The sequence below is a fragment of the Protopterus annectens genome, chromosome 4.part0, assembly GCF_019279795.1.
Source record: "Protopterus annectens isolate FY-2018-M chromosome 4.part0, PAN1.0, whole genome shotgun sequence".
Classification (NCBI taxonomy): Eukaryota; Metazoa; Chordata; order Ceratodontiformes; family Protopteridae; genus Protopterus; species Protopterus annectens.
The window spans coordinates 1,036,884,316-1,036,912,126 of NC_056733.1; the positions used below are offsets into that span (position 1 = coordinate 1,036,884,316).

General features: G+C 43.5%; 1 protein-coding gene across 1 annotated transcript in view; it reads right to left on the minus strand.

The window, feature by feature from the left end:
- Positions 1-1,100: 1,100 nt before the first annotated feature.
- PKD2L2 (polycystin 2 like 2, transient receptor potential cation channel) overlaps positions 1,101-27,811 on the minus strand; it is an 806,718-nt gene continuing 780,007 nt past the window's right edge. The window contains exon 6 of the mRNA XM_044069839.1: positions 1,101-1,286. Coding sequence (XP_043925774.1) covers positions 1,101-1,286 — 186 coding nt within the window. The remainder of the gene's footprint in view (positions 1,287-27,811) is intronic.

Below are 27,811 nucleotides of genomic sequence, written 5' to 3' on the forward strand. Positions count from 1 at the left end.
GGTGGGAGTGACGGATGTGTTTAAGTTGGAGGTGGGATTACATCAAGGATCGGCTCTGAGCCCTTTCTTATTTACAATGGTGATGGACAGGTTGACAGACGAGATATGACAGGAGTCCCCGTGGACTATGATGTTTGCAGATGACATTGTTATCTGTAGTGAGAGTAGGGAACAGGTGGAGGAGACCCTAGAGAGATGGAGATATGCTCTAGAGAGAAGAGGATTGAAGGTCAGCAAGACTAAGACAGAATATATGTGTGTGAATGTGAGGGAGGATAGAGGAATGGTGAGGATGTAGGGAGTAAAGGTGGTGAAGGTGGATGAGTTTAAATACTTGGGATCAATAGTTCAGAGTAATGGTGAGTGTGAAAGAGAGGTGAAGAAGAGAGTACAGGCAGGATGGAGTGGGTGAAGGAGAGTGTCAGGAGTGATTTGTGACAGACGAATACCAGTAAGAGTGAAAGGGAAGGTCTACAAGAGGGTAGTGAGACCAGCTATGTTATATGGGTTGGTGACAGTGGCACTGACAAAAAGGAAGGAGTTTGAGCTGGATGTGGCAGAGTTAAAGATATTAAGATTTGCACTGGGTGTGACGAGGGTGGACAGGATTAGGAATAAGTATATTAGAGGGTCAGCCCAGGTTGGAAGGTTTGGAGACAAAGCCAGAGAGGCAAGATTACATTGGTTTGGACATGTGCTGAGGAGGGATGCTGAGTATATTGGGAAAAAGATGCTAAGGATGAAGCTACCAGGTAACAGGAAAAGAGGAAGGCCTAAGATGAGGTTTATGGATGTGGTGAGAGAGGACATGCAGGTGATTGGTGTGACAGAGCAAGATGCAGAGGACAGGAAGAAATGGAAACAGATGATCCGCTGTGGCGACCCCTAATGGTAACAGCCAAAAGAAGATGATGATTGGTCCCTGAAAGAGACTAACATGAGCCCTACAACTTATTCAGATGAAATTAGCCATAAACAACATCCTTGTAAAGTGTTCACATACTGCAGAAATCAAAGGCGCATATTGCACCATCGTTACAGAATTAAAGAAAAAGCTGCACTGATACATACTTAGAACATGCTGAGATTTTTTTTCATACTTACATGCAATTCTGGAATGTGTGGAAGCTTTCTAATTCTGCACCAAAACTAAGGTATGCAAACTGAGCATATGATAAGAAAACAATACAGAAGATGACTGCAAATCCAATGAGTTCTTTGGTACTGCGAAAGAGTGTTGTTGTCAGCTGAGTCATAGTCTTGTTGAAATTTATAAATTTTAATACCTACAAAATAAATAAATAAAACAAGGGGAAACATTTTAACTGTATTCAAAAGCACTTTTTGCTATAATGTAATTAAATTTATTTATTTTTATTTAATTTACATTTGTTGACCGGGCTAGTCTAACTGGATATGTGTCCATTTTCAGTAGAGGCCCGGGGAGATAAGCTCCACGACAAACTGTTAACATAAAAAATTACAAATTATAAATAAAAAATGAAAAGAAGTAAAATGTAATACATACTGAAGCAGCAGGTATTGAGTTTTAATACTGAATACATTTGAGAATTAAGATTTACTGAAAATGTTGCCTAAATACAACAATCTTGAAAGTCAAATACTGGCTCAGAATAGAATTATAATTTATGTAGTCTGGTTTTAAGTATGCATTCTCCATAATTTTTAGGTTCAGAAATGAAAACAAGGAGATGGGCAGTTTGGTTTAAAGTGAACTCGGATGCGACTTTACGCATAAAAGATGGATTAGTTCTTTAATAGGCCTAAAGCAGATGCCCTATGCTGACCACCTTAAAAAACTCCAGCTATACTCTGTCGCATATCGTCTACTCTGAGGCTATCTCTGCTTAACATACAAGGCCATATCAAACCCAGAGCTGTTGGACATGTTACACTTAAAGAAATCCCAATCCCTCAGAGCCACACGCTCCAGGGATGTAAACCTTCTCATCACAATAAACAAAACATGCTGGAGGGATAGGTTCCTGACTCAGAGTCTCCCCATACTCTGGAACAGACTGCCCATACATGTCAAGCAGAACACCTCTTTGGCCCTCTTCAAAAGGAACCTTGATGATTGGATGGGAGAAAGGAAATTCACCCCAGGGATCACGTCAGTCACCCTGCTAGACAGGGGTCTAGGGAAGTAAATAGTGTGGGAAGAAATAGCCAGGGAATTGTTATAGCTAGGCTTCTATATGCCCTAGAGCCGATAGCCTAGTACCAACCCATGAACCTATGAATAAACCCTGCCTTTGTGGAAACTGAGATAGGGATGACTCACTATAAGAGCCTGCAACTTAGCTACAGAGGCCAGAGCAATCGGTAACAGTTTTCCACATTAAGAACCTCAAGTCAGCTAAATTAGCTGGATTAAATGGAGCAAGTGTTAGTTTTTCTAACACAAAATTAAGATCCCAAGGAGGGATCTGACAGTCTGCCCTTATCCCGCTCATTTGACCCACACCTCTAGTACTTTTACTCCTCCTGAAACTGCTCCCCAAGCAAAGTTCAATGCATCTGTGGTGACTGATCGGTTTGGAGGAGGGAGGGAGAAGGGAAGACATGGATTTAGGGAAACTTTTCGTCTTGATCCACTGACTTCTCTTCTGACAAACTCCCGCATTGAGATTTGAAAAGACAAAGGATGTTTGCTCTGGGACAACACAGGTTTCCTATTCCACTGTATATTTCTCATGTGGAGTTCGGGCAGGGATATCATAAAAATCATAGATGCTATAACACACAAAATCCTGAGATATTCCGTAGGAGTGACCAAAGTCTGAGTGGAAAATCATAGAAATAGATCTAGATATAGATTTTTTTTCCTGTGGAAGAAAAGCTCTTTGAATTGAGGTGTCTAGACATCCCAGGAACACAATCCTGTGTAAAGGAGTCAAGAAAGAAATTTGAATCTTTTCTTGGAATCCCAGCTTGTGTAATAGATCTCTCAGCCAAGAGAAAGATTCCTAACACTTTGAAAAAGACTCTGCAAAGATAAACAAGTCATATAAATATGGAAAAATGTGGCTATGCTGCAGCTTGTAATGAGCTAAAACTGGAGCTAGACACTTTATGAACACTCTGGTGCAGTGGATAGTCCAAAGGGTAATATGACAGAGAACTGATAATGTGATCTAGAGAACCTTAAGAAACTCTTGAAGTCTGCATGAATAGGGATGTAAAGATAAGTATCTTTTAAATATAGTGCTCCCAGGAAACTTAAATGGGGAAGAAGAGGTAACAGGTTGTGAAGAGGCAGCATTTTGACCTTGGGCACTATCATAAACAGGTTAAGGAAAGAAAGATCTAGAACTGGTGTCCAGCATCTTCTTTCTTTGGCACTAAAAACATTTGAAAAAAAAATATTTCCCCACCTGGGAAGGAGGACCTGGTTCTATCACTCCTGAGTCAGCATGTGTTAAAGGACAGGGGGAAATGGAAGAGTCTGGACTAGTGGTTGAGGGATTATCACTCCCATCGGTAACCCTGATGAATGAGCTTCGCAACTCATTTGTCTAAATCTATCTGCTGTCAAAGAAAAAAATGGATATTCAGACTTCCTTTAGAGGAAAAGGGACTGCTGGGGGGGGGGGGGGGTAGGTCCATTAAACAGTCTTTCTGACTTGTTGGACTGTCCTTTGTTTGAGGGGGTTCCAAAATCCTTTTTGGAACCTTCTGTCATTTACCTGTATTTTGCTGACTGTTTATTTTGTTTTCTTGCTGAAACTGGATGAAGGGTTATTACAGAATTACTTAGAAAATTTGGAAAAGGAGGGCTGCAAAAATCTTACAGAGTCACTGTAAGAACTTTGCCCATACATCACACTTTTTGATAACCTCTGCAGCAGAGGAACTAAAAAACAAATCTCTATCCAAAGGAGAATTTAAAATCTCATTTTTCACATCATCTGGGAGGTTCTGAGAATGCAGACATGCAGACCTCCTGAAAACAGTATCAGTGGCCATAGACTTGGAAGAAGTCTACTGAGTCATACACACACTGTAAACAGTGACTAATGACATGTAAGATGGAAGAAACTAAAATAATTAAAGCAGATTTTTCCTCACAAGAAGAAACTGCAGCCAAAACGTTCCTCATACTTTTAAAATTAGTCAGAATAAACTTTAATATATGAGCCTGACAATTTAGAAATCTGAAAATCAAGTTGCAGATGCAAACACTTTTTCCCATACTTGTCAGAAAGAGTAGGATTGGAATTAACTAAATATTTACTATCAATAGGATTAACTAAAGCTACAGCTGCTGGGTCAGGTTTGGGAATAGCCTATAAAAACTGATGAACTTTATACATTCTATATGACTTTTTAGGTATAGCAGGCTGACTATCAGGAGGACTGCAGGCAGTGACATACACATCCGCCAAAGCTGGTAGAACTGGAGGTATAGGTGAAGGTTCTGGAAATTCCTTCTGTAACAGTTCATTGTATTTTCTGAGAGACTGAGAAACCTCAGTGTTCTCCCACTGCTAAAACTGGCACATTCTGGCAAAAGTCCAGTATCTTCTTTCTTTGGCACTAAAAACATATTTGAAAAAAAAATATCTCCCAACCTGGGAAGGAGGACCTGGTTCTATCACTCCTGAGACAGCGTGTGTTAAAGGACAGGAGGAAATGGAGGAGTCTGGACTGGTAGTTGAGGGATCACCACTCCCATCAGTAACCCTGATGAATGAGCTTTGCAACTCATTTGTCTAAAACTATCTGCTGTCAAAGAAAAAAATGGATATTCGGACTTCCTGTAGAGGAAAAGGGACTGCTGGGGGGGGGCATAGATCCATTAAACAGCCTTTCTGACTTGTTGGACTGTCCTTTGTTTGAGGGGGTACCAGAATCCTTTTTGGAACCCCCTGTCATTTACCTGTATTTTGCTGACTGTTTATTTTGTTTTTTTCTGCTGAAACTGGATGAAGGGTTATTAGAGAATTACTTAGAAAATTTGGAAAAGGAGGGCTGCAAAAACCTTACAGAGTCACTGTAAGAACTTTGCCCATACATCACACTTTTTGATAACCTCTGCAGCAGAGGAACTAAAAACAAATCTCTATCCAAAGGAGAATTTAAAATCTCATTTTTCACATCATCTTAGAGGTTCTGAGAATGCAGACATGCAGACCTCCTGAAAACAGTATCAGTAGCCATAGACCTAGAAGAAGTCAACTGAGTCATACAAACACTGTAAACAGTGACTAATGACATGTAAGATGGAAGAAACTAAAATAATTAAAGCAGATTTTTTCTCAGAAGAAGAAACTGCAGCCAAAACATTCCTCATACTTTTACAATTAGTCAGAATAAACCTTAATATATGAGCCTGACAATTTAGAAATCTGAAAATCAAGTTGCAGATTCAAACACTTTTTTTCCCATACTTGTCAGAAAGAGTAGGATTGGAATTAACTAAATATTTACTATCAATAGGATTAACTAAAGCTACAGCTGTTGGGTCAGGTTTGGGAATAGCCTATATAAAATGATGAACTTTATACATTCTATATGCCTATTTAGGGATAGCAGGCTGACTATCAGGAGGACTGCAGGCAGTGACATACACATCCTGCAAAGCTGGCAAAACTGGAGGTATTGGTAAAGGTTCTGGAAATTCTTTCTGTAACAGTTCATTGCATTTTCTGAGAGACTGAGAAACCTCAGTGTTCTCCCACTGCTAAAACTGGCACATTCTGGAAAAAGTCTCAGAGAAAGCCCCCACAAGAAGAATCAGAAACTGAGCTCTCTTCTGAGTCTGAATCAGACACTTGAGGAGGAAAACCTGTACGTCTCCCTTCACCTTCCTGTCCAGTTTCATAATCTTGAATCTCCTCAGGAAAAGAGTCATCCCTCTTTCTTTCACCAGATAATAAGTATAATAATTATAATAAGGATCAAAAGCCTGAATTAAACCCTAAGCCAGACCCGGTAAACTACTCTTGTCAAAGTAAATTTGAGGAGGCTTAGATATATGCTTAGTTTTCTATTCCTTTTTGACAGAAAAATGGGGCCAATAGTGCTATTAATGACAGTGGCAGCTTCCCCAGGGATGGGAGCAGCATTCTCACTGAACAGGGAAGTCTTCCCTGTTCCCCCTCCCAGGACTAAAAAGACTGACTCTCCCATGCCCACTGAGGGGACTCTAATAGCCGCAGAAGATGTTGTTAACCCCTGGTCTATAGCAGGTGTCATACCTCTCATCCTGGAAACATCAAAAATCTGGACAAGGCCCATGAAAAATAGGTACAAATCTGTACACTGATTAATGTAAAATTTGCATACATGATTACATAACCCCACCCACTCCAATGGAATTGTGGGATACCAACTTTCAAATGCAAACTGAAGAACAGAACCAAAATATAGCACCAGAGTCCCCCTGCAGCCATTCCAATGTCCCATTACCTGGCTATTTCATCCCATTTACCATAAACACTGTGTGCATACTGCTTTACTTCTACAATGATTATTTGGATTTTATTTTTACATTTTATAGCACAATGCACAAACACTTATCAATATCTGTTAAACAAAGCGGTACTGTCTCACAATGAAAATAGACTTGGGAAAGCTGGCATTAAAACTTCTCTGTCCTTGAAACTCACATTCATTGAAACAGCATTGAAAACCACACCACATCCAAAGAAAATGCATCTGGCCAGTGGTGGATAAAGATTACCTTTGGGCTGTTTTCAAATCATAGGCCCGTTGCACACAAAACAAGAAATATACATGCATTCTTTGATGCACCTTCCTGACTTTATTAAATTGTATTCCTTGTATAATACAGCACACTTGTTAGACTTAAGTAGAGTGCATTTTAAATATATTTTTTAAACATTTTTCCAGGAGACAATGAAACAAAATGCATGAAGCAATACAAAACTGCCCTATTCAGAACATTTCCATCATAAAAGTCTACTTCCACACACACAATCATATTTTAAATGTATTGTTTGAACATTTTTCCAGTAGGCAATGAAACAAAATGCATGAAGCAATAATGACAAAACTGCCATATTCAGAACATTTTCATGATAAAAGTCTACTTACACACAGACACTACACTCACACACACACACACACACACACACACTTTCAATTTCAGTTTTTTCTTGGGGGGGACAAAAGATCAAAAACCAGGGACACATTTTAAACATTGCTTGTATAAATTTGGAAAGTTGCTTGAATAAAATGTTGTGTTACCACCATGCATTTCACTGCCAAGTATTGGCCCTAGGACCCTGTACACTACAGTCAGAGCAACACACCACTAAGCCAAATTAGCAGTTTCTTGAAAGATAGGAAGACTGAAACTTAACTGGCTATCATTTAGTTAATTCAGTTCTCACTTCTCACCATAACTCTCAACGTCTTAGCACAAAAATTTTGGAAAAGCCAATAATGGGGAACTACAGCCCCAAAATGGGGACACATTTCAAATACTGATCTTATAAACTTAGAAAATTGCTAGAATAAAAGATTTTGTGTTACCATTTATATTCTGAAGAAATGAAGTCTGAAATTCAAATGTCTGTCAGTATTTAGTGAATTTAACCCTTCAGTGAGGAACAGAAAAAAATATGAGGCATAAATTCACAAGTGGTAGTGGCTAGGGACCTTAGACTCTTTTCACCTGTACCCAAGGTACAAGGTTTGAGCCTGAGTACCTCTAGCCACCAGGTGAATGCAGTTGGGGGCATTTCATTTTCACACACATATACTTGCTTTATCCAGTTTAAGGTTACAGAAAGCCACTGCCTTCTCCAGCATCAGTGGTCATAAGGTACAGAGACTAATCCTGAATAAAACTTCAGTATTTCACATCAAATACATACACACATGGATGAGCATTTTGGAAGATCAGAAGTTCACCTCTGACATGTCTTTGTAATGTGGAAGAAGAATAACCACCACTTGAAAACCCACAGGTAGATGCCACACAGAAGGCACTACAGCTAAAAAGTGAACTGGAGAAGCAGGCACTATGAGGCAGCTTTGCTAACCACTGCGGTCACAGTCCCAATCAAAATAAACAATCTTGTATTAATGGATTTTTAAGTGCTAAACAGTTGTAACATTATCCTGTAATGCAAACAGAGATGGGCAAAGGTTATAAGCTTTAGTGATCACAGTGATGTATGTGATTAAGCCTGTGTACTCAGCAGAGTGAATCTCATTACTCAGCAAAGTGACCGGTGGTACTCAGCGGAGTAAATGGGTACTCACTTGAAATCACGTAATGCACATCTGGCAGGCAAGAGCAAATGTATGTGTGACAAACCAACAAAGTGTTGGTAAAACCTTTTTTTTTAATCTTCAGGATGTTTCGGTGCCTAGAAATTATGTAGAGACACACGCGCATGCACACACACACACACACACACACACACACACACACACACACACACACACACATCAGTACCTTTAGAAGTCAAGTTAAAGTTCTGTTCAGCTTGCAGCAGTTGCTTTTTCTTGCAAAAATAAAGTCCCATTCTCGCAGCAGACAGCAGTTGTTTCTTTTCCGAAGTCAAGTCCGTTCTCCGCCCATTTCGCAATTCCATCTCCTTGCAAAAATAAAGTAGCAGTTTCCTTTCCATTCTCCGCAGCAGCAGATAGAGCCATGTAGCAGTACTCTCTGCACAGATAGATCCATTCCATTCAAACAGCCAGAAATGTGTGGACGTAAGCCCTTGAGCTCAATTCCGACAGGCTGACGGAGCTGACTTCATCGTGCACGTAATGACATCAGCTCAAAAGCGCAAAAAATTTTCAAAACAAAAAGCTGGAAAAAAATCAGAAATGAAGGGGTGCCACTCGGGAATCGTAGCACCCCATCATTTGGACCCCAAAACTCGGTAAAAAACGAGGAATTTGGTACGGTTGGGAGGTTTGGCAGCTGTAGATGCTACACCAGAAGGATCCTGGGTAAAAGATGAGTGGTCTGACAGTCACCCACCTGCAGCCCAGGCAAATCGCTAGTGTGCTGTGGTGGCAATGACTGTTTGCTTAACTTTTTATTCTTTTGGCTAGAAGGACTGACCGACTGTGGTGCTGGTAGTCTGTTCCATGGTCAAGCCAAAAATGGTGTCTCTTTCCTAGGCAAGACAAGCACTACCAATCTACAAAAGTTACATTTTGACAGAAACATCACAGTAAAAAGCACTTTAAAGCACTACACCAGCCACACAAATGAAAAATAAACACAATTTCTCCACAGAAAAAGTTTTCAGTTACTTTACACTATTTTTATTCTAAAAGGAAAAAAATTACTGTTCTAGTCTTCAGACAGCCCATTAAAAGAAAACACTCCTAGCTTTAAATTAACTTTCTTGCATGGGAAAGCAATAAAACATTAACATCATCATCATCATCTTCTTTCAGCTGTTCCTGTTAGGGGTAATAAAACATTAACAAAATTAAGAAAATTGAAGTTTTTCCCCCAAAGGGAATTTATCTGCCCAGCAAAGGAAATCACAAGCTGACCATCGATCCTCAAAAGCCCTAGAGGAGTATACTCTTCAGGGGTAATAAAGCTCTGAAGGGCTTTGTGCCCAATCTTGACTTTTAGTCAGCTTAGCTTGAGCTGCTTTTCAATTTGGGTGTGTAGAAGGTGCTCTGAAGCTTTTGAAGCAGGACAGCTCTTATCTCCTTGGCAGGTTATAACTCATAACTAAAGCTACTACAGCAGTGATCAATATGATGGACATAAAGATAAATCTTCAAGACAGAAAACAAAGTCAAAAAGAGGGAGGGAGCACTTTCTTTTCTTGCCTGAAGAAGAAGTAGGCAAGGAAAAGACAGAAACGAGTTCCTTTGCAAATCTTCTTTATCTACAGAAACAGAAACAGGAGAAAGCAAGATTTTCTCACTATGTTTTCTGGGAAACTCCCTGAAAAATGATTAACTCCTAGTACGCATGTTCATTCAAGATTCAGGTTCTCTATCCTAGTTGAGTGAAGTGTCTTCACCTGCCCCTTCCCCTGAGACCAAAAAGAGTCATTCTCTCTTGCCTGCCAAGGGCATCCCTGTAGCCACAGAGGACATGCTTATCCCCCAGTCCTTGGTGGCTGTAGGTGCAACCAAGAGTGGTCAAAGCATGGTCACTCCCCAGCAGCTGAGGTGCAACAATAGCTGATCTGACACCCAAAGACTCCCTGACAACTCATTTTGCAGAAAGGGGAAGGTAAAAGCTCAGGGACTGGTAGCTGTTTCATAGCTTAAGCTAAGAATGAGACCTCAAAGATGGATAGCAGACCCCAAATGAGTCAGAATAGGTTAGGTAGAGAAAAAGAAGTTATGTACCTACCATAACGTTCCATGTTAGTTGTCTTCTTCTCACCTTCTTTCTTGCTGGATAGCTCGAGAGCTGTTTACTGGCTCGAGGCTACCCCATATCCCATGATGCCTGGCGCTAATTACCCAGATCTCGTTTGAAAAAGCTATTCCAGACATAACTAAGGAAGAATTCTGCCCTAGTAGCCCCTTGGGCCTAACCATGAAGCTATCTAAGCAGAAAAAGGACAACCAGAGAAGGTTCAGCCAATGAAATCTGAAAAAGGGAACTCCTCTCGATCCACTAGGATAGGGGGATGGAGGGTGGGATGCAAGAAAGAAGGCGAGAAGAAGACAACTAACATACAACGTTATGGTAGGTACATAACTTCTTTATGTTAAGTTGTCTATCTCATCTTCATTCTTGCTGGTTGGGACAGCGTCCCTAGCACCTACTATCCTGGGTGGCTCATTGAAACAGACTCTTCAGAACAGTGGAACCAAAATCAGCTCTGTTTCTGGAAGCAATGTCTAGCTTGTAATGAAAAATGAAGGTATGTGGGTTAGTCCACATAGCAGCTGCACAGATAGATTCCATGGGCAACCTAGATTGGAAGGCCACTGAGGTGGCCAGTGCTCTAGTAGAGTGGCCTTTAGGTTTGATAGATAATTCTTTGTTTCTCAGCTGGTAAATGAATGAAATAGTGTGAGACAACCACCTAGATAATGTTACCTTTGAGACTGGAAGGCCCTGTCTGCCCTCAGCATAGGAAAGGAAGAGTTGGTCCGACTTCCTGATGTCCTTTGTCCTATGCAAATAAAAATGCAGTTGTCTGTGAACATCCAACTGGTGCAATTTATATTCTGCCTTATTGGTGTGATTAGGAAAGAACACAGGAAGGTCTATGGACTGATTTAAATTATTTTGTGAACAGACCTTAGGAAGGAAGGAAGGATTGGTCCTTAGAGCGACCCTATCATTATGAAAAACTAAGTATGGAGGACGAATACATAGAGCCTGAAGCTCCGAAACACGTCTGGCAGAAGTAATGGCTACCAGAAAGAGAGTCTTCCAGGATAAAAACTTAATGGAGCAAGATGCTGCAGGTTCAAAAGGTGGCAAGATTAGGGAAGCTAGCACCAAATTTAGATCCCACGGAGGTGGGGGATCCCTCACTGGGGGCCTAAGCAGAGTGGTTCCTTTGAGGAAGGCTTTACACAGCTTATGAGACATGATGTTATTGGAAGACAACCCAAAGTGAAAATTCGAAATGGCAGCTAACTGAACCCTGATTGTAGCAGAAGCGGAACCAGAATGAAATAGTTCCGCTAAAATTTCCAAAATCTCGTGGACAGGGGCTGAAAAGGGATGTATATTCTTAGCCTCTGCCCAGCAAGAAAAACGTTTCCACTTGCTAGCATAAGTTTTCCTAGTTGTGGATTTGTGCGATGAGATAATAATTTCCCGCACAGAGGAGGAAATATTAGGAAGCCTGGCTAATGTTGGAAGTGGAGCAACCAAGCTGTGAGCTGGAGTGTTGGAAGGGATCGATGCAGTCTGCCCGATTAATGAATCAGTAGATCTGGAATAGGATCCAGAATCTAAGGCTGCACGAGAAGGTAATGATGCAGCAATGGGAACCATATCTGTCGAGGCCAGTAAGGGGCAATGAGGATCATTTTGCAACTCAACGCAGTTGCTTTCTGTATGAGTTTGGGTATTAGGGGAAAAGGAGGTAAAGCGTAAAGAAGTCCCTGAGGCCAATCGTGTACTAGAGCGTCTCTGGGGGAGTGGCCGGGAAGTGGAAGAAGGGAGAAGAAATTGCTGCACTTGCTGTTGAAAGGTGTGGAGAAAAGGTCGCAGCAAGGCTGCCCCCATTTGCGAAAGATCTGTTCCGCAATTACCTGATTCAGAGACCACTCGTGAGGCATGAGAATTGCTCTGCTGAGCCTGTCTGCGATGACGTTGGAACTCCCAGGGATGTGCGTTGCGATCAGAAAACATTGGGAAGAGATCGCCCACTGCCAAAGTCTGAGTGCTTCTCAACATAGAGGATAGGACCTGGTTCCGCCCTGCTTGTTGATGTACCACACCACTGACATATTGTCCGTTTGAATTGCAATGATCCTGGGAGGGAGAGAGTCCTGAAGGGCTTGCAACACTAAAAGCACGGCTGTCATCTCCAAGACATTTATATGCAAATGGTACTCGTGAGGCTGCCAGGTGCCTTGGACTGTCCTGCCCTGATAATGCCCCCCCCCACCCTATCTGTGGTCACTGTGGTAACTGGAGGGGATAGTACAAATGGTCTGCCCTGGGACACTGATGGGGAGACCATCCACCAAGCGAGGTGCTTCTTGCATGCTTCTGTGATCATAATCTTGTGAGACATGGGAAGCTGTTGGAAGGACCACTGTGGGAATAGAAGCCACTGGAGGATTCTCATGTGAAAGCAGGCCAGGGGGACAAGAAGAATTGCTGATGCCATGGAACCCAGTGTTCGGAGGACGAACCTGACTTGAATCGTTTTGCATGTTAATAAAATCTGTACTTGCTGGTGAATTAGTGAAACCCTGTCTGGTGGAAGGTTCACAAACATGTTCCTGGTATTTAGATTTGCACCTATATAAGTGATATGCTGACAGGGCAACAATGCAGATTTTTCGAAATCTATTGTGATACCTAGCCTGGAGCAAGTTTTGATAGTGTAGTCCCTGGCTTGCAGGAGGTGATGCCTGGTGGAAGCAGTGAGGAGCCAGTCATCTAAATATGGAAACACCTGGAATCCCTGATGTCTCAGGTGAGCCGTAACCACTGCCATGCATTTGGTGAACACCCTTGAGGCTGTGGTGAGACCAAAGGGCAGAGCTCTGAACTGATAATGACTGGCCCCCAGCCAGAAGCAAAGGAATCTTCTGGAGTGCCTGCGCATTTTGATGTGGTAGTATGCATCCTGAAGATCTATAGAGCACATCCAATTGTCCTGACCCAGGAAGGGTAGAATGGACTGTAGCGTGACCATCCGAAACTTTGTTCTTTGTACAGACCTGTTTAGTCTGCTGAGATCCAGAATGGGTCTCCAGTCCCCTGTCTTTTTTGGTACCAAAAAGAACCTTGAGTAAGTTCCCGATCTGATCTGGTCTGCTGGGACTTCCTGGATGACCCTTTTGTGTAGCAGCTTTGAAATTTCTTTGGCTGCTTGGTCCCTTAGATTGGGTGGAACATCTGGAAGGGACTTGTTTGACGGTAATGGGGGTTGAGCAAAGGGAATTCTGTAACCTCTGGATATGATCGACTGTACCCACTTGTCTTGAGTTAGATTCTGCCAGGCTTTGGGATACAGTGAAAGTCTTCCCCCGACTGCCTCCAGATGTGGGCAGCCGGGCAACCCTTCAGGGATGCTGAAAGGGCTTCTCAGAGAAAGATTCTCTGCTGCCCTGGTTCTGCGGACCCCCTCTGCCACGAGGGCGGCGTCTGTTATTGTTACCTCCTCTGCCCCTGGAGGGGAACTCACCACGTGTGTCAGGCAAGGCTCCCTGGGATTTGCGGAACCACATTTTTCCACTCTTCTGACCCTTGGGGTATGGTCTGGAAGGAGTGGAAAAACGGACTCCCATGGCAGAGAGAGTCTTGCCTTCCTGTTCACACCTGGTTAGTGTGTCCTTCACCTGTGATCCAAAGAGAGCGGAACCATCAAAGGGGGTATTGGTGAAAGACGCTCTGAAGGGTTCTGCAAAATTACATAGCCACATCCATGTGTGCCTCCTAAGGGCAACTCCTGTGCCTGCAGCTCTACTCGCACCATCGGCTGCATAAGAAATGAGCCTCATGGAGGAGTTAACAACTGAATTCAGAGTCGCCAGCTGGGAGGCCACCTTAGCTTGAGCCCCCTCAGCTGATGGATCTTGGAGGGTATCTCCAAGCTCTTTAAGGAGATCCCTCTGAAGGCAGGTGAAATGGCACAAATAATTCAGAGACCTCATGGAGAAGGTCGCTGAAGCAAACATTCACTTCCCATATCTGTCCATAGTCCTAGACTCCTTGTTAGGAGGATGGACAGATGATGAAGTTTCTGCCAACTCCTTCTTTGTGGCTGCTGCTACCACCATGGCATCAACAGGTACGCCCTTAGTTAAAAACTGTTTGTCCTGAGGTGCAGTTATAAATTTAGCAGGTCTCCTGGGGGTTGGTTCAACTGTGTCTGGAGCTGACCACGCCTTCCGAGCCACCACAGACATAAGTGAGTCGAAAGACGGAGACACCCAGGAGGTGGAGGGTCGGGAACCAAACGCGTCCAGAAATACCGACTCATCCTCGGAAGAGGCTAGGGTATTCCAGTTCCCCCTCTGCTTAAGGATTTCAAGGATGTCTGAAAAGGAGACATCTTCAGAGGGGGATCTTGGGGACCCTTCCGAATCCTCTAAGTCGGTATCTGATGTGACAGACTAAGGGAAGTCAACGTGCTTCCTCTTGCACTTCCTCTTATGAAGTGGCTCCTCTGAGTGATCAGGGGAGGCCTTGGAAGAGGAAGAAGCACCCAAAGCGGTGCCCTGGAGCGCTGGTTCCCCACGCTTGGGGTCAGGAGGAGGGGCAGAGGCAGACACAGGCACCATAGGGGGAGGAGCCGATGGGGTTGATCGTGGGACTGGCTCAGGGGCCAGTAAACTCCTCATGACCTCGAAGGCGTCCCTGCTTGGACGCGAAGAAGACTCCAGTTCCAAAGAAATCGGAATCCCTCTCCGCACCGAGGGGGATGGCTCCGAAGCCAATGTAGGAGCTGAGCTCACCTGCGCCGAAGCTCAGAGGGGGAGAGCGGGGTCGGACAAGCGTCCGATGCCACTCGCCCCCTCAGAGCCGACGAGGGTGTCCCAGCGCCTAGATCCCTCCAAGGATGGAACCAAGGATGGGATCGGAGCCGACGATGGAACCGAAGGAGAAGGTATCGGAGCTGACGGTTCCATGACTCGAACCCCGACAAACTCCGGCTCCAAACTCAAGGGAGGAGTCGGAGGAGGAATATCAGCAGAAGTGGACAGAGCCGACACCTGATGAGGGGGGGGCTGGACAACATTTTTGCTAGGGCCTGCGATTTCAGCAGCCTGCTGACCACTCTCTCCAAATCATGATCTGAAAGTCTGGAGGACCGAGAGGAGTGAGAGGACCTATGACTGCTCTCCAATTGGAGCAGAGGTGACCGTGCAGCTGAGCATATCGACTCCAAGGAGGGAGACCTAGATCTCTTTTGACTCACGGACGGCACCGAAGTTCGTGTTGGAGCCGACTGTGAGGAAGGCACATTGGCTCCAGACGGAGCCGAGGAGGATGGTGGTGCTTCACCCAATGACAGCTCAGAACTAGGAGCCGAAGACTTGGGTGGCTTGGAGGATTTCGCAGGCTGAGCCTTAGCCAGTGAATCCTGTGGCTTAAGCAAACCCCGAAGGATTAACTTATTTTTGTGCTCCTGCAGGACCCTTGGGCTGAAAGCATGACAGACTGAACAAGAGTCCTGCAGGTGCACCACGCCCAGACAGTAGACACAAGAAGTGTGACCATCTGTCAGCGACATCTTCTGACAGCATGAGTCACACTTCTTGAATACGGACACTTTAGTATTCTTGGACATGTTACCACACACACACCAAGGTTAAACACGCACACACACACACAAGCAAAAAACAAGTTAACAGGTATAACTAATTAAACACTAACTATACAGCTAACACACACAGAAAACTAAGTAAAGTCTACTACTACAGACACTACCTAAAAACGTTCTATATATATATATATATATATATATATATATATATATATATATATATATATATTTTTTTTTTTTAAAACTAGAAAAGGACAAAAAAGGGTTAGCCTCTAATTTAAACGGTTACCACGAAAGGAGGGGGGGGGACTCTCTAAGTAAAACGAGTTTTCTAGAGAAAAAACAGGAGGGATATATGCTATTTAAGGGATATAGCTAGGGGAATAGTACAACTAAGACAAAAGGTACACTTATAAAGGAAAATTTTAGTAAAATTAGAAAATACAATAAAATATACGAGCCTGAGCCAGTAAGACAACCTCGCAGTCTGAAGCGGCAAACAAGATCTGGGTAACTAGCGCCAGGCATCATGGGATATGGGGTAGCCTCAAGCCAGTAAACAGCTCTCGAGCTATTGAAGATGACCGAGTCAGAGCTGAGGATCGGCTCCGATCCCAACCAGCAAGAATGAAGGCGAGATAGACAACTTAACATCAAATAGTTCTGAGGTAAGTAAACCACTGTTAGTCCTCCACAAGCACAATATCCTGCCTTTGACACACAAACCTAGAAAACCTGTAGTAAAATTTAATCAAAAATAGAAACATTTACACAGAAACTTTGCTTACACAATCACACACCAAATCTCCCTCAGACAGGCAGACAGATAATTTTTCCTCAGGTAGACAGCAAATGTTGAAGGTGTGATGGGAGGAAAGAGGCACTTGGGAACTTGTTTTCTGGCAGTGCAGTGGGTTGTCGGACTTTAAGGATCCCTGTGGCATGCACTGTCAGAGATGCTGGGTTGGCGGATTATTGTGACAAGGGTGATGATTCTTCTGAGCTCTCATACAGAATTGTAACTGCCTAGACATGGTGAGGCCTTGCTGTGTCTAATTATGGTGGCTGGCAAAAAAGCAATTACTAGAAAATGGAAATCAAAATCTGAACCAACTATATTAGAAGTAGTGAATAAAGTAACAGAGAAAAAACAACTGGAATTGAGATCTTTAGAAAAAGGTGGGAGCGAACTACATATTTTGTATACAATAATATTACAGTAATAGTAATATGCAGTAATACAAAAAATGGAAATTTTGGGAACAATACATACAGTGGAGGAATGAGGTTTAAACAAAGGCAGGACTTAAATGAGCTATGTAAAGTTTGACTGAAAATGATTGGGTAGATTATAAGTGACATGTAATGTTTGCAAATGGGAGCATGTCAGTATGGTGTGTGATGTTAAATGCTTGCAACTAGGATTTTGTCTGTGTGGTTTGTTTTCATTTATATAAATGTATGATTGCTTATGTCGTGATAGTTTAATAAAGATGTTTCTTGTTTAAAAAAAGGGGCAGGGTTTGAATAGTTTATGTAATGTTGCTTAGGTTATATAATATATAGTAATTTATGTGAAGTATAATGTTTATTAATATTAATTTGTTAATACGGTTTGATTACTTTTGTATAAATGCAAAACTGCCAATGTCACAAGTGATAATTCAATAAAGGTGTGTTTAAAAAAGAAAAGAAAATACAGTCCAAAAACATTTAGCTTTCTGGTAAACGTAAAATTGTAGTCAACACAAAAAGAAGTTATGTTCTTACCATAAGATTCCATGTGAGTTGTCCATCTCGCTATTCATTCTTACTGATGGGTTCGGAGGCGATCCTCGGCTCTGACTCGGCCGTTTTCACAAGCTCGAGATCTCCAGCTAGCTCGAGGCTAATTCCCTATCCCATGATGCACTAGTGCTCCAACTCAGATCTTGTTTGCCTCTAAGAAAAAAGTAGTCTACAAATAAAAGACTACATGCATATATGTATCTGTGAAATAAGCAACTGAAAAGGGGCAAGTCAAAAAAGTGTCCAAACTGAATAAAGCCTAGATACCCTAGAAGTCACAGGCTGGGGTTTGGAGGGAGGGATGTAAGAATGAATAGTGAGATGGACAACTCACATGGAACGTTACAGTAAGAACATAACTTCTGGATGGCCTAATGGTTAAGGTGTTTGCCTTACAAGCACAAGGTGCAGGGTTTGAGTCTCACAAGGGATAATTGGCTAAGCTTAAAATGGCTCGCAAGGGCAGTTAGCTTAGTACTAATCTATGAACCTATGTGAAGTTGTCGTATCTCGCATTCATTCTTACTGATGGGACAGTGTCCCTAGCACCATTATTCCTAGATGGCTCATAGGAGTATATTCTTCAGCACAGTGGACCCAAAGGATGCCCTGCCCCTGGAGGCCATATCCACTTTGTAATGAGTAATAAAAGTATGTGGAGTTGCCCATGTTGCTGCTGCACAAATGGTATCTATAGGCACTTTGGCATGAAAGGATGAAGAAGTGGCAATCGATCTAGTTGAATGAACCTTTATTTTACCTGGAAGTTCTTTATTCAGAAAATTATAAGTAAAGGAAATAGTCTTCTAGCCATCTGGACAGAGTGGCTTTTGCTATCGATGTACCTTTTTTGGCGTCTGAGAAAGATGCACAAAATTGATCTGATTTCCTAAACTCCTTTGTTCTATGTAAATAGAAATGCAACTGTCTGTGCACATCAAGTTGGTGTAGCATGTACTTTGCCTCATTGCCATATTTGGGAAAAAATATCGGTAACTCAATGGTTTGATTTAAGTTTGATTCTGAACACACCTTTGGTAGGAAAGACGGATTAGTACGTTGTGAAACCCTATCATTATGAAACACTAGATATGGGGGTTTGCGTGACAATGCTTGCAATTCTGATACCCTTCTGGCTGAGGTGATGGCCACTAAGAAGGTGGTTTTCCAAGTTAAACATTTCAGATGACATGATAACACCGGCTCAAATGGTGGAAAAATTATTCTTGATAAGACAAAATTGAGATCCCATGGTGGTAGTGGAGATTTTATTGGTGGCCTTAAGAGATAAGTGCCCTTTAGAAAAGCTCTGCACAATCTATGTGACATAACGTTTTGTCCATTTTTACCTAGATGAAAATTTGAAATTGCTGCTAATTGTACTCTGATAGTAGCAGCGGCTACACTTTCTTCGAAAAGCTTTATTACGAATTCTAGGATAGAAGAAAGAAATGCAAAAAAGGGGTCAATCTAATTCTGTAGGGCCCAAAATGAGAATCTTTTCCATTTGTTAAGATATAATTTTCTCATTGAGATTTTATGGGAAGATATCAAAATGTGTAGAGTGGGCAATGAAAGATTTTGTAACCTGGCTATGTTTGGAACTGGAGCAGCCAAGCTGTCAACTGGAGGGATTTGAGAGAGAGGTGAAGAACTCCTGAAGAATATATCAGAAGATCCGATACTGGGTCCAGAATCCAAGGTTTTTCTTGAAGATAAGGTTGTAGGAAGGGGAACCAAATTTGATGAGGTCAGTAAGGGGCTATCAGAACTAAGGTCCTTCCCAACAATTTGGCTTTCTGAATGACTTTAGGTATTAACGGAAAGGGAGGAAAGATGTGCAGGAGACTCAGGGGCCAATCGTGTATGAGTGCATCCCTTGGGGAATTCCCCTGAGGGGGAATCAGGGCAAAATAGTCGCTGCATTTTGTGTTTGTGGACGTGGCAAAAAGGGTGCAGCAAGGCTGGCCCCATCTGCGGAAAATGCTCTCCGCTACTTCTTGTTTGAGGAACCACTCATGTGGTATCAGTATATGTCTGCTGAGTTTGTCTGCAATCACACTGGATTTCCTTGGGATGAGCATTGCTATTAGAAAGCATTGAGAAGACATTGCCCATTGCCATACTCTCAGGGCCTCTTGACATAGGGGATAAGATCTGGTTCCTCCTTGTGTGTTTATGTACCATACCATTGACATATTGTCTGCCTGAATTGCAATTGTTCTTACAGGTAGAGAGTCTTGGAATGCCTGCAATGCAAGAAACACCACTCTCATCTCCAGAACACTGATGTGCAAGTGAATGTCATGTTTCTTCCACGAGCCTTGGGCTGTTCTTCCCAGATAATACCCCCCCCCCCATCTGGGAAGTGTCTGTGGTCACTGTGGCTACGGGCACTGGAGGAATGAAGGGTTTCCCTATCGTTACTTGGTCTGAATGAAGCCACCAAAATAAGAAGTTATGTACCTAAACCATGTCCAAAGTGTGAAAAATAATGTGGAGAGGAGAAGCCCATGTGGCTGCTACTGATTGGAAGAGTATGGCAAGCTGTCCTGAAAGGCAATGGATGTAGCTAATGCCCTGGTTGAGGGGAAGAATCAAGCCATTTGAGAAGAGGATGGAAACCCCGACACTTAGAAAATTAGAAATGGCAGCCAACTGAACTCTGAACAGAATTAGTGGCGATCTAGTGAAAGAGTATTTCCAGGAAGTCTAAAATGGATGGATAGATGCTGAAAAAGGATCAATGTGATTTTCGATGATACCCAGCACCAGAAGTCTAAAATGGAGTATAAATTTGGTAATGGATTGGAGTTATGAGAGGCTATTAATATCTATCCGAAGACAGATGTGAGAGCCTAAACTATTCGGTAGATTGAAGAGAGACCATTTATTGAGGTTTAGGAAGACAGAGATTGAATTGAGGGAAGCATTGATTGAGGAAATCAGGTCAAGTACTGGGTCAGAATGCAGATGCTGATAGGTAGACAGGCAGGAAAGAAAGGGAGATATCTGTGAAGGAGACCAGGGTAGAATACCAGAGGATGAGGTATGGCTCTCATCATGATGGCTTTCTGAATTAAACCCAAGGGAATTATCAATGGAAGGGGAAAGGCATACCTTAGAAGCAATCGGGCCATACTTGCATTAGAAGAGGCTGGAATACCAAAACACCAGGGGCTTGAAACGGACTAGAGTCCCGGTTTAAATCGTGGACTAAAAGTCTCTGGTGAAGAAGCCCCCTGGCTAGAAGCAAAGAAGACAAGCAAACTTGCCGCAAGAGACCCTTTCGTGTAGCATAGGATTATCTTACGAGAATTTGTTCAATTGGGCGGAGGATTTCCGGGATGTGTGTTGCTATCAGAAAGCTGAGAGGTGATAAGCCCATTGCCCAAAGTCTGGTGCTTGGATGCATACATTGCATTGCTGGTTTCCACCTTGTTTGTTGTCTGACCCACTTGGTTCACATAGAGCATCTCCTGTGGTCTAATAGTCCCTATTGTCCGAGATTGTACGCTAGAGGGCTTGCAGCCTTCAGCTTACGCTCATCTGTCCTAACATTTTATCATAGAATGGCCACCGAGAATCAGCACCATGACTTTATGACTGTCCTGCATGTGCCCTGCCCCCACCCGATCAGGGATCATGCTGTTGTCAGCGTGGCAACTGGAGAAGATGTTGGTCTTCCTTGTAAGAGAAGTTGAAATTGAAGGGAAGAGAGAAGATTCTTGGATTGAAGTGACCAGTGAAGTTGGTTTCTGCAAATGGGACATGAAGTCTGCAAGGAGTGCGATTAAGAGAGCATCCACTTCTCCATTCTCATGTGAAAGCTAAGGAAGAAAGAGGAATAGTAAAAGCCATGGGCCCCAAGACGAGCTAAGCCTAAGGAATTGAGCCAATTGATCAACAACAAGAGCCCCAATTTTGGTTTGACTAAATTGATCTGCCCTCTGCTCTGTGAAAAGAAGTACAGAGTCTTATTATCGAATTTGAAGCAAAGAGCTAATGCTCTATGACAAGACAGAGAAGGTAATAGACTGACAAGAGCTTATTGACAGGTTTGGACTGTGAAAATTCTGGCAGAAGAAAGAGCTGAGTTTGCACTGTGGCCTGTGGGAGCGCAAGTAAGGACTGGGCCTGGTTCTGGCCGTGGGGAAGGAATGCGATGGCCTTGCATTAGCCACTGGAGCCCTGTTCCCTCATGTTCGGGACTGTAGTGAGACCTGGAGTGTCAAGTCTGCCGGACAAGGGGCAGGGCTCTGAACTGATAGTGAGTGGCTCCTAGCCTGGCGGCCTCTTTGTTGATGTAGTGCCTGGCAGCATTTGAGATGAGATATCTCCATCTGAAAATCCTGACCTTTGATGAGGTAGGATGGACTGTAAGCTGACCATCGAATGAGTGGGTCTGACCATCTGCGTTAAGATTGGTAGAGATTTAGGATGGGTGAAAGTCCCCTGTTTTTGGGTCTCCAGTCCCTTGTTTGAGTAGATTCAAGACCTTGCTGTGTCAATTTGGGACTGGATCTTTGCTGGTTTTTTTGGACTGCTTTGAATTTTCCAGCTGCTTGTTCTATGGAGCCGCTGGAAAGTCTGGAAGGATTTTGAGAAGGTGATGCGTCTGGAAGGAATTTTGGTTTTGGATGGGCCGGGATTTGATTTTTGCTTTGTAACCATTTGTGATGAGGTATTGTGTTTGGAGCTGGGTACAGCGGCAATGGGGCCCGACTGCCTCCGGCCCCGACTGCCAGACAGCCAGTGCGACGGACAGGCGAGTTTGTCAGAAAGGGGGACAGTGCTACCTTGGTTTGGACCTCTGACTGGGTTGCGTCGACCTCCTTTCCTGCCTCTGGGGTGGGGCGGGAATTCCCTCTGCCTCTAGGAGATGGGACCTTGTCTGAGATTGTGAGAGACTCTTGTCTTTCCTCCCCCCTTTGTCCTCCCTCTCCACCCTTAGAAGGGGGATAGGGTCTAGTGAAAAAAAAGACAGACTGACAGAGAGAGTCTTACCTTCCACCCCTGCACCTCGTATCCTTCCCTTCACCTGTGGAGCCAAACAAAGATGATCCATCAAATGGGGAGTTGGTGACGCAGAAAGAGGTCCTCCTTGAAACACAACCGCATCAGACAGCGCCCTCGTGTCACAATAATGCAATGCCTGTGCCTACAGATGCTCCATCTGCTCTGCTGGAAACCAAAACCCATGGAAGAGTTCACTTATAAATTTAGGGGTAGCCAACTGGGAGTTCATAGCTCTTTGAACCCCCTCAGCTAGTGGGATCCTTCATCAATTCCCCCATATCCTTGATCAAATCTCTTTGGACGGGTGAAGATCTTTTTGCAAGCTGGTGTTAGGGTTATTTTGTGGGACACTGGGAGCGTTTGCATCAACCATTGGGCAAAAAGAAGCCACTGTAAGATCCTCATGTGCATGTGCGCCATAGGAACTATTGTGATGGAAGCAGCCATTGTGCCTAGGGCCTTCAGAACCTCTCTGGCTTGAGCTTTTGTTTTGTGCAGGAGATTCAGCACCTGTTTTTGAAGGACCTAAATCCTTCCTTCTGGAAGTTTTACCATCATTGTGTTTGTCTTTAGCTCTGCTCCTATAAAAATGGTATGTTGAGATGGCAATGAGGCAGATTTTTCATAATTGACAGCAATTCCCAACTCTGCAAATAGGTGTAACATCGTGTTCCTTGCTTGAATTAGTAGCTGCTTGGTGGTGGCGGTTAGGAGCCAGTCGTCTAAGTATGGAAACACCTGGAATCCTAGCCGTCTCAGGTGAGCCATGACTACTGCCATATATTTGGTGAACACTCTGGAGGCTGTAGTGAAGCCAAAGGGCAGAGCTCGAAATTGATAGTGACTGGCTCCCAGCTCAAAAGGGCAGGTGCCTCCTGGATGGCCTGTCCATTTTTATGTGGTAGTACGCATCTTGAAGGTCTATACAGCACATCCAATAGTCTTCCCTAGAAAGGGAAGTATTGACTGCAATGTGACCATCTGGAACTTTGTCTTCTTTCCTGACTTGTTTAGTTTGCTGAGATCCAGTATTGGTCTCCAGTCCCCTGTTTTCTTTGGAACTAAAAAGAACCTTGAGTAAGTTCCGGAACCTACTTGGTCTGTGGGGACTGATTAGATGGCTCTTTTTTTTAGCAACTTTTGAATTTCTGTGGTTGCTTGATCCCTTTGATTGGGTGGAACATCCAGAATACTTTTGTTTGGGAGAGGTGGGATTGAAAAGGATATTGAGCAACCTCTGGATATGATTCTTTGCACCCATGAGTCTTTTTTAATTTTTAGCCAGGCAAGTGAGTGCAAAGATAAGCATCCCCCAACAGCATCCAGAGTGGGACAGACAGGCCTCCTCTCAGGAGCGCCGAAATGGTTTTCTGGAAAAAGATTCCGAGTCACCCTGGTTCTGCAGACCCCCTCTGCTGAGTGGGTGGCATCTTCCTTTATTTCCTCCTCCTCTGCCCCTGAAGGAGGATTCACCACGTGTCAGGAAAAACTCTCTGGGATTACCAGAACCACATCTTTCCCCCTTTTGACCTTTGGGATAGGGTCTGGAAGGGGTGAAAAAATGTACTCCCACAGCAGAGAGAGAGTCTTTCCCTCTTGTTCACACCTCGTTAATGTTTCTTTTACTTTCGGTCAGAAAAGGGACGAACCATCAAAGAGAGTGTTTATGAAGGATGACTTTAAGGGTTCCCAAAATTACAGAGGTGCATCCAGAAATGTCTCTTAAGGGCGATTTCTGAAGATGCTGACCTACTCACTCCATCACCTGCATAAGAGATAAGCCTCATGGACGAGTTAACTAGGGAGTTAAAGATGGAGAGCTGGGATGATACTTTCTCTGATATCCCATCAGCTACTGAACCCTGGAGAGAATCTCCTGGCTCTTTAATGAGATCTCTCTGCAATCTAGTAAAATGGGTTAAGTAGTTCAGGGACCTGAGTGTGAAGGCCGCTAATGAAAACATGCGCTTTCCATAACTGTCCATCATATGCAAATCCTTATTTGGAGAATGAATAGATGAGGATGTTTCTGATAATTCTTTTTAGTGGCCCCGCCACCACCATAGCATCCACTGGAACACCTTTTGTTAGAAAACTTTTGTCTTGTGGACTGGTTATGAACTTATTCGGCCTCCTAGGGATGGGCTCCATTGTGTCTGGAGACTCTCATGCCTTTCAACAAAGTAACTCCAAGAGCTCGTCAAAAGGCAGAGACACCCAAAAGGTGGAAGGTTGAGATCCAAAAGCTTTAAGGTACACAGACTCATCTTCAGTAGGGTTAATGGACTTCCAGTTGCCTCTCTGCTTTAGGATCTCTAGGATGTCTGCAAAGGAAACATCCTCACAGGGCGACCATGGGGACCTTTCTGATTCATTGAGGTCCATGTTTGATGTAAGTGACTCCTCTGGGGAATCTAAATGCTTCCTCCTGCATGTTTTCTTTTGAGGAGCCTCTTCAGAAGGGTATTCTGGAGAGGTCTTGGAAGACAAGGGACCACCCACTGGGGCTTCCTGAAGCTCTGAGTCTCTACGCCTTTTTGGAGTCAGTTCTGTCGAGACAGACACTGGTGCTTTAAGGGATGGAATGGGTGCAGCACATGGTGAGGCTGTCTCTGAGGACGGAGCTCTCTTCATAGCCTCGAAGGCTCCACTCCCCTGGGACAAGAAACCCCTGGTTCCAAGGAATTGATGGACACCCCCGGCGCCAGAGGAGCAGGCTCCAAAGCCGAGGTAGGGGGCTGAGCCCACACAACCCGAGGCTCCAAGAGGAAGAGTCGGATCCAACAAAATATCATCTCCACTCAAACCCCCCCCGGACCCGACCGGCAAGTGTCAGCGCCTAGACTCCACTGACAGCACTGAAGTAGTTGGAGCAGTCGGAGCCAAAGAACATGGGTAGGTCTCGGCTCCAACAAACCCGTCACCATTGGCTCCACACATTCCAGCTCCGAGATCACTGGTCGGGTTGGAAAAGGAAACAAAGAAGAGGGAAAAGGCCCAGTCGGTTCTGAAGCCCTAAGGGTTGGTTCCAATAACAATTTTGCTAGTTCCGGTGTCTTTCGCAGTCTCTGCACAACACAATCCACATCCAAATCAGAAAGACTTCTTGAGGACCTAGTTGAGGGGGCCTGGAGATGCTGATACCTGAAGAATAGGTGATCTCAAGGTTGGAGATACCGGCTCCAGTGCAGGGGACCGGCTCCTTACTTGTAAAACCATCAGTTCTGAAAGCAGTGGAGCCAAAGTTTAAAATTTTGCAGAGTGAGCTTCTTTAGAAGCAGTTGGAGACAATCTCTGTGCTTTTTAGATGGCTCCAACTCTGATGAAGTAGAAGATCTCTTTGAGGATTTTTCAGAAGTAGGCGACTTATGTTTTTGTACTTCTTGACCTTGTTCAAGGGCTTCAGTGAATGAGGACTTTAGGAGCCCTCTTAAAATCAGTTTGTTTTTCCTCTCCTGCAGGACTCTTGAGCTAAAAGAATGACATATAGCACAAGAGTCCTGCAAATGAATTGCTCCCAAGCAATATACACATTCCATGTGACCATCAGTTAGTGACATTTTTTGCCCACACTTAGGACACTTCTTAAATCCAGAAGGTTTTGAGTTTTTCGACTGTTTAGACATTTTTAAGGAAGTTTGTCTCAATTTAGCAAAGAAAGAATTGGCTTGAACATCTCTAATTTAAACGAGGTTATAGTAGAACAAATATCTATAAATGGAATCACTAGAATCAAAAGGAAAACACACACACACACACACACACACACACACACACACACACACACACACACACACACACACACACACACACAATAATCCCTTTGAATGCAAGGAGAAAGGAGTCCTCTAATTTAACGAACTACTGCAAGTTTAATAAGGTTAACTGCTAATATCTAACTGATAAACGGAAACACTAACTACCTATATAAACTCTGCTACAAAGTCAAACAATCCACACTATAATAAGCGACCTATCAAAGATACTCTACAGGCAAAAAACACACAAACTCTAGCAAAGAACTACTATTAGAAATATTAACTCTGAAGAAAGGGGATAGGGTAAGAACAGGCCCAACAACCGAAGAAAAGAAGTTACCATAACGTTCCATGTGAGTTGTTCATCTCGCCTTCATTCCTTACTGATGGGTTCGGAGCCAGTCTCTCGGTTCCAAGATGGCCAATTGCAAAGCTCAAGGTCTTCAAATAGCTCGAGGCCAAGTCCCTATCCCACGATGCACCTAGAGTTACCTCAGATCTTGTTTGCTGCATATAATAATAGCATATGTCATTCTTTCACTCCCAAGAAAGGGTATAGAAGGATTGAGCAACCAGGATGGATCCAGCATTTCGGTCATCTAACAGCCCAGGAAGGGGTAGGAGGGAGAGACGTAAGAATGAAGGTGAGATGAACAACTCACATGGAACATTATGGTAAGTACATAACTTCTTTATGTGAAGTTGTTCTAGCTCACTGTTCATTCTTTACTGATGGGTAGCGTCCCAAGCACCATCAATCTTGGGTGGCTCACGAAAGTATATTTCTCAGGACCGTGGATCCAAAAGAGACCCTGTCCCTGGAGGCCTTGTTAACTTTGTAATGAGTGATAAAGGTATGAGGTTTTGACCAAGTGGCTGCTGCACAGATGGTATCAATAGTGAGTCTGGCGGAAAAGGCAGATGATGTAGAAACTGCTCTGGTTGAGTGAGCTTCAATTTTATGCTGCAAAGGCATATTGGCAGCTGAATCAGCAAAGGTGATACTATCAGATAACCATTTAGACAGAATTGTTTTAGCCACTGGTCTACCCTTCCTGGAGTCTGAAAATGAAACAAAAAGCTGGTCTAATTTTCTGAAATCTTTTGTTCTATCCAAATAAAATCTGAGCTGCCTGTGAACATCAAGTTTGTGCAGCATGTACTCTAAATTGTTTGAATGGTTGGGGAAAAAGACTGGCAAATCTATTATTTGGTTGAGATTAATTTCAGTGCAAACTTTGGGCAAGAATGAGGGGTTTATTCTAAGCGAGACTCTGTCAGCATGGAAAATCATATAAGGAGGCTTGATGGATAAAGCCTGAAGCTCTGACACTCTGCGGG